The 7937-nt window shown below is 47.1% G+C and overlaps 1 protein-coding gene across 19 annotated transcripts in view; it reads right to left on the bottom strand.

Moving 5' to 3' along the window:
* Positions 1-361: 361 nt before the first annotated feature.
* KLF3 (KLF transcription factor 3) overlaps positions 362-7937 on the bottom strand; it is a 30875-nt gene continuing 23299 nt past the window's right edge. For 12 of the 19 annotated variants that reach the window (XM_070069638.2, XM_070069640.2, XM_070069641.2 and 9 more), the window contains exons 5-6: positions 6110-6270; positions 362-4255 (exon numbers count right to left, since the gene is read on the bottom strand). In XM_070069638.2, coding sequence (XP_069925739.1) covers positions 4074-4255; positions 6110-6270 — 343 coding nt within the window. In that variant the 3' untranslated portion in view covers positions 362-4073. Of the gene's footprint in view, positions 4256-6109; positions 6271-6891; positions 7278-7937 lie in introns of those variants that run through there. The other 7 variants (XR_011386856.2, XR_011386857.2, XR_016229855.1 and 4 more) reach the window with 2 other exon arrangements.

Raw genomic sequence — 7937 nt, 5'->3', positions numbered from 1 at the left:
TATGGCCAGGGAGTGCAGTGGAGGATGGCCCAGGTGCTTGGGCCCTGCACCCCATGGGAGACCAGGAAAAGCACCTGGCTCCTGGCTCCTGCCATCGGATCAGCGCGGTGCGCCGGCTGCAGCGGCGGCCATTGGAGGGTGAACCAACGGCAAAGGAAGACCTTTCTCTCTCTGTCTCTCTCTCTCACTGTCCACTCTGCCTGTCAAAAAAAAAAAAAAAAAAAAAAAGATTCCAGTTAGATCTTTTTCCCTCCCTCCATCAACAATGATTAAGTGACTTACCCTGACATTCCAAGGCGGGGTCTCTTACATTGCCCTGTAGGATCTGCTCCCAGTGATCCATAGTAACCACATGATCACATTTAATATTCTGATGGTTTTATTAACAAGTATATAATACATATATTGCATACTGTATATAGTATATGAGGACTGTACAGTACAAATTTATGTTCACAGTTTGACATGACAAAATGTCATTACTGAATTCCCATTGGACTACAGAGTAGAAACAGAGAAGGTACATTAAACATTCACATCTTTAGTAAGAAAGATTACCAAAATGTTTCAGTATTTGCAAGTATACTAATGCATGCTAAAAACCTTTACCCATTCAGTCTTATTAGCTTATAAAATATATTACACTTTATTAAAAATTTCTGCATAGTTTATACAAGTATTAAAGTACTGTAAATGTAATAATCCTGCTATACTTGCAGGTATGGTTTAAGAGATGCTAAGCAGAAAGATTACTTTGACCCTCTAACACTAAGTACATAACAGAGAAAAAAAGTGCTAGTATTCGTAAAATGATATTTTTGTAGCCCTCGTTTAATGCATGTAAAATGGCTTTGTAAATGTATTATTTAAGTGAATTTGCAATCATCTATAAATTGTTAACCTTTGACCAAGAAGAGAATAAAAACTGAGTAACTTCATGTATGATAGCAATTCCTTCAAGACAACTGTATATTTTCAGACCAAATTCTTTCAAAACCTTAGATCTTTCAGATTGTCTTTAAAACAATCTAAATCAGGAATGACGTGCAGATATACAGTATCAGTAATATAGCCTTTCAAATTCCACATTAGTGCAATACTGATAGTGCAGATGGGTGTTTAACAGGATATACACACATATATATAGTCCCCTTTCATTCTGTTCCAAGGCTCTTGAAACTTCTGTGTATTTAACATCTCCTTAGTTCAATGTAGCCATGCTGCTAACACATTCTCCAAACCAAGTGATTTAGAATGTTAATGCCCATTTATGATATAGATTCACATTTCAAAACTATGATGGATTCTTACTGGATTTTTCTAACTTCTTCTCCAAGATGACACTGGAGTAACAACTGCAGAAAATCTCTAACAAATAGAATGTACATGAGACCAACTCCACGTTCACCAAATCATTTTCATTTACTTAAAACACTGCAATTGAAATCACCATCGATAGTAGTGTGGTATATCATTGAAACCACATGTTCAAGGGCATCTCATCTTGTATTTGAGGTCTTCCATAAGAACAGCTAAAAGTGACTAAGAAACTAAATTTCTCAACTATTATAGCAAAATACAAATATATATAAGAAAAAATTTGGTAAAGGCCAATCGCATACTAAAAGATATTGACCAGCATGGGAACAGAGAACAGCTTCTCTGGGTTACTTTCCTTTCAGAATTAAAATGATATTTGTTAGTGAACAATGTGAATGATACAGTCTGCAGGGTCTTGCTTGCTCTTTTGAAAAAATTTATGTATGTCATAGCAAACACATCAAATCTCCTGAGAATCCATGAAGTTTCTATGACCTGGACTCAGCCTCAAAGCTGACTCAAAGGTCAGTGTACCCTTCCTTAGCCCCCTTTCCCTTTCAACCAGAGTCTGGTCACCCCTATCAGGACAAGAGTTCCTTGCATGCCAGCTGGATTCTCGCTGTGCAGTGGAAAAACTATCTCAAGAGATGAACATTTTGACAGGAACGTGACTAAGCATTTACAATACAGACAATACCTATTTTTCCAAGAGCCATTTTTATTCCTCAATTCACGTCATAGTTGCAGAAAAAGAAAAAAAAGAAACAGTCCAATTACAACGTTTCCATATTCTAAACAAATTTTGCAGTGCTGAGAAAAAAAAAAAAAAGAAACGAAAAGAAAATCAAACCCAAGTGCCAAGATAACAAATTTCTTTGCCTTCTCTCAACTCCATTTCCTTTCGGCTGGTTCCAGGGCGGGTGAGTAGGGCCTCTTAGGGACTAACGCTTATTAATACAGGGCCATCAAAGCAAGCCCCCCACAGAAGTCACAGGCCTCCAGAATCACTCGTCCACGGATGTTTTAAAGACGATGCGACAGCGCATTCCTCCCACTCAAAGTTGTGTTGGATCCTAAGTTGTGGCTGGGCTGAGGACTCCATTCTTCTCTCTTCTCCTCCTCCATCCTCCATGGAGGGACGAAGGGGCATTCGGTTACACGCACCCACACTCGACCACCGTCGCCCACTTTCTTCAAATTTAGGATCAATGGCATCTATGTGTATGAATTTTTATTGGCATTTAGACGACTCATGGTGCTCAAAAGCCTGCTTTTGAAAAAATTCCCCCAATAACGGTGCTATTTATATTTAACATAAACACGAGTCATTATTATGATTTTTTTTTTTCAGTTTATTCTTCTGACAGTATACTTGGTAATGATAGGAAATTGCTAGCTCCACTAATAAATTTTTGGGAGTTTTTTGAGCTACATATATATAAATCCCTGAACTGTGGTTTTCTCTATTTTTCATAAATCTACATTTCTCAAAATAAAGATCTGTGTGCTTCACAATGAGTTGTATTTGCAAACAGGGACACTCGGGCCTTCCCTGATGGATTGACTAGAGCGTTAGCAGATGCTTCTAGATGATGTCTGTCATGACCACAAATGACAGCCGATTTGGCACCCTACAGCTCACAGAGAAGAGCTTCTGCATCAAAAGTAGGCAATTAACTTGATATGGGAATATAAGTACCACTCAACATTTCCCTGTTTGCAAACAAAGCCACGAACAGGGTGTAAGAGAAAGACCACCCACGCTCTCCCCCTAGAGCCTTTTTACTGCTACGGAGCCCATGTGTTTGCAGACTCCCTGCTACCACTGCGTCACGCAGGAGTGGAGATCGCTGCATGGATGACCCCACTGGTGTCTGGCTTGGCTGTGTGGCTTTGCATAGCTGAGTGCGGAGACTGAGGCTGGGAGACTGCACCGCACAGCTAAGCAAAGGCTGCAGCCTCAGTGACAACCCCGATAATGGGAGGGACTGTCACCTTCCTCCTTTGTGCCCGCCCCCCTTCCCTCCTCAAGGCCACTCTGCTGCTACTCCAGGCTACGGAAGCACGGCATCATCCCTTGAACTCTACATGTCACCCACCTAAATCGGCAGCTCTGGCTCGTCTCCCCTCGATGGCAGAGAACTCCGTCTGAGCTGCAGGCACAGAGTCGGGCCAAGACCTTGATGAGAAGCAGCGGTAACTCCAGGCCAACCAGCAGGCTTTGCGAAGGACACCGGAAGAGCTGACCGCACTAGCTCTGACATCTCGCTGCACTTGTGCTAACCGGTGAGGGGACCGCCCCTGCTGGCGCTGCCGGGCATCCACTGCGATCACAGGGCACAGAGGTACGAAGGCTCTGGCAAGGATTAGCAGGCTGTGTACTGTGTTTCTAATACATTTACTTTGACATTCTTTTGAGGCATACACGGACAAACTGACAACTGGTCGTGTTAGTTTACATGTTCCCTTGTTCTCATGACATTAAACGTGTCTGTAAGAAGGGTTTGCTTAGCATCCCCGGAAAAAAAAAAAAAAAGTGTTCACATTCTTTAGGTCTGACCCGTGGTAAGGAGAGGGAGGGTTAGAGTGTCTGCTACTGACCATACGGAAGTTTTGAATGATATAAATTCAGAGATTCAGACCAGCTGAATCCAGATGAAAATGTACATGTAAAAAATGCGTTAGACAATGGGAGGGAGGACAGACGAGAGCCAGGAGAGCGGGCACGGGGCTGTGGTGGGCGGCAGAGGCCTTCAGACCAGCATGTGGCGCTTCCGGTGCAGGGCCAGGTGGTCGGAGCGGGAGAAGCTGCGGTCACAGTCTGGACACTGGAAGGGTTTGATGCCAGTGTGTTTTCGGAAATGTCTTGTCAGTTCATCAGACCGAGCAAACTTCCACGTGCACCCTTCCCACGTGCATTTGTAGGGCTTTTCTCCTGCGGAACAGAAGAAGGGGAGAATGGAGGTGAGGGTTCGCCAGCGGAATGCCCCAGAAGTTCACCTATTTGCCCCCTGCCACAACACAAACAAGGGGGACAGATGACAGCTCCCGACGTTCAGCTGGCTCTCTGCCGAGTAGAGGGGCAACTGTGAGGGTTCTGAAGTCCACGGGCAAGCCTCCTGTGGGATGATCGTTTACAGTTGAGAAAGAGGGCCCTTGGGGGAAAATGCCAGGGAGAGCCAGGAGGAAGGCGCTTACACATTCGAAGCTACACAGGGCAGTCACAGTTCCTACATTAGTAATAACGGGTATCACAGATTAATTCCTGTTTAATTCCCCCACGCTCTAGAAACCTTGCAGGATTCCCATTCCTTGGCACGTCAATGTGATATTCAGAATTGCATCATCTGCTTCACTGCACACGGCACACATGCAGCGAGGCGCTTTCCTGTTTGCCACCCAAGCATGTACTGGGTTTTAGGTTCGAAGCTGCTTACACCCGCCTCCTTGGGTCCACTGATGCCCCGAGAATGCAAGGAGAGAGGAGCAGGCACGCTGTCAGGGTGTCGCCCTGCACGCCCATTACCACCCTCTGCTCTGCCCAGGCCAGCGCTCCGCTGAGGCAGGCACCGGCCGTCCACAGGGCGATCCTCCCCTCTGCCTCCTGGCCAGGGCTCACTTTCACACCGCCAGACACCTGGCTTTCCTTTTCCCGCCCAAACCCCGGAGTCCCTCTGTAAATAATCGTACTAGCAACTCCAAGTCACGAGATTCCTGAGGTTCTGAGTTCAGAAACAAACAAACAAACAAAAAAAATAGGGTAGGCAATGGCACGGAGCTTTCTCAAGTTTAAAAGTCCAAATTATCCCATTTCTTCATCTCTCTCTCCCTCCAAGTGTTCTATTTGAACCCCATTTCTACTCAACTCCTGCATTTATTTACTCTGTATAAAGACTGTCTGCTGTGGTGACTCTGATCGTTCGTGTGTGTGTGTGTGTGTGTGTGTGTGTGTGCGCGTGAATGACAGCTCTTATGTGTGGGGAGCAACTGAGACTAGACTAAGTTACTGGAATTAAGACTTATTCTATGCATCTGCTCTCCCACAATATGGCGCTGGGGAGGAGTAAACTTCTACGCAGCTGCCTCTCGCCAACTTGACTGATAAGCTGCAGGAGCTGATCCTGCTCCTGATTGGAGGAGAGCAGCGTGCTCTGTGTGTGGGTAGCAGAGTTGGGATTGGTGGAAGAGGACTATAAAGGAGGAGAGAGACAACATGCACTGAGGAACATCTGAGGGAACACCTGAAGGAACACCTGAGCAGCCCCCGAGAGAGCCGGCCGGCGGTGTGCCGCTCCTCCGCAGAAGCGAGGAAAGTGGCAGGGGGAGCCGCCCCTCCACGGAGGTGGAGGGGTCGGCAGCCAACCCGGGAAGGACCAGCAGCAAACCCGGGAAGGGCCGAGCAGACAAAAGAACAGCGCAGGGTCCTGTGTCGTTCCTCCACAAAGAGGGGGAGCGACATTATGGAGGCCGCATCCTGGACACCAAGAGCACTCGCTCTGTCCAGCAGAGGCGGCTCCACTCCTTCCCCTACCCCCTCGCTGGAGAGTGCAGACTCTCAAGTCAGTGTCAGGGGCCTGGCCACAGGGATCACTCTGAATCTATTCCGATTTAAGACAGAGGTAAATCATAACCCAAAACTTCCTTCTTGATGACGGGCAGACATCTGCAGATGACCGTAATAGCTTTCAGGACGCTAGGAAAACCATCATTGATCGGAGTAACCTCTGAGAGCCAAGCACTGCCTTCCACCCCTTCTTAGGAGAGAAGAGGGAGCTGCGGTTCCTCTCACCTGTGTGCGTTCTTCTGTGTGCCTTCAAGTGAGAGCTTTTAGTGTACACTTTGTTGCACCCGTCATAATCGCATCTGTGTATCCTCCGCTTCCTCTGGGTGTCTGGAGATTCCACAGGTAAAGGTCTCTTCCCAGGCTGGACTATGACTGAAGGGTGATTCCTGCGAAAGCCAGGATTAAATACAAAAGGTTGAGAGCAGGCGCTTTCTTTTCTCCAGTCTACTAACAGCGCCCACAACACTGGGCAGAACCCAACATAAGAAACCAAAAAGAAATGAGCTGATCATCCCGAGCAGCAGTGCTGTATTCATTCAACAAACATTTAGTGAGCACCTAGCATGAGCCAGGCACTGTGCCCGGCACTGGGACACAAAGATGCATAAAAACAGGGTTCCTGCCCTGGAGGAGCTCACAGGCTAGGCGGAGAGACAGGGAGGGAAGCAAGGACAGTGAGAAGAGTCAGGAGCTACGCTGGCTGGAGGTGCCAGGCGCCAGCTGAGGCTCACTCCCTGCACACACACACACACAGGCCTGCTTGCAGGATGCTGTGGCACCAGGCAGTGTCGAACCCCGGCTTCTCCAGGCGGCCCTGATCACCATGCCGGTCTTTAGGGGGGAAACGAGAAGACAGGATGCAACTATATTTTATCCTGTACTTCACGGGCATTTCCTGTGTCTCCTAAAGATGGCCAACACACAGCTGATTCTCGGTTGGGGGTTCTGCTCAAAAAGGAAGCTGGCCTTGCTGTCTTCCCAGATGCAAACTTGAAGGTCACCCTTACCCCCCATCGGGGAGAATTTCAGCGTGGTACCGATGGGCAGTCAGGTGAGGCAGCCCAGCCCCCTCACGAAAAGCCTGTCTCCCAGTCTCCCTGCCTTCTCTCACATCCCTCAGGCTGCATGATCTTCCCAGGTGGGTTACTACAAAGCAGCTGCTGCAGAGAGGAAGGTGCTGGGGAGGAGGTGCATGGGGAACAGCTGTGACGTCTGGCAAGTTCTCGCAGGTTCTCCTGCTGATTAACGTAAGCAACTGGAAAGTTCTCATCTGCTCATCCACGCTCCTGAGTGACTAGTCACTCAGCCCATCACAATCCTCTGTCGTTGGCCTTCAACTGTAATGAAAGGATTTCTTTTAGATTTGGTCCTACAGCTCCTAAGATGTTCCAAATGCGGCGTGAAGTTTTATTCACGTGTGTACAGGAAGAACAAAACGACCCGTGATGCACTGGGGAGGGTAGACACTCAAGGTTGTGAGATCACAGACATCAGGAAGCGTGCCTGAGAGGAACCAGGGAGTCCACCTCCCTGGTCAGTGGCCTCTTCAGGCACGCTAGGAAGTCAACCAGGAAAAGAATGGAAGTTGTGTTTTCATGACCTTACTGCTCACACTTGTCATTTTAGCAAAGAGAACTGTTTTCTGTGCTGTTTTATCTTCCTGCCCTGATGTCCCGAGGAGGGTGCAGGTGATAAAACCCAGGTTTGGATACATGGAAAAGGGAACATGAAGTAGTGTGAAGGGAAAATAAAGACTTCAGTTCATACCCACGCAAAGGCAGAGAAAACAGAGAAGCGAGAGGTTTACAGACAGATACAAAAACTCTAAGGCTTCATGATGCACTTAGACTTTTCAACCAAAAGAAAAAAGCTACCAGTTTACTTTTTAACTGGATGCCATCCAATGAAGAAGTCCCACTGTCATTAAGAAATTAGGAAACTAAGAAATTAGGAAATGCCCGGACAGACCTCTCCTGCGCCTCTGGGATCCTGGTCTAAGAAACCCCCACAATGGGGCTTTACGGGGTGAGAGCCAGCAGTTTCTGTTCAGACT

This window comes from Oryctolagus cuniculus, chromosome 2, assembly GCF_051225735.1.
Source record: "Oryctolagus cuniculus isolate XC-2025 breed Fujian yellow rabbit chromosome 2, ASM5122573v1, whole genome shotgun sequence".
NCBI classification, from domain to species: Eukaryota; Metazoa; Chordata; class Mammalia; order Lagomorpha; family Leporidae; genus Oryctolagus; species Oryctolagus cuniculus.
The sequence above is the reverse complement of the archived record's forward strand: the minus strand, read 5'-3'. Positions and strand labels throughout refer to the sequence as shown.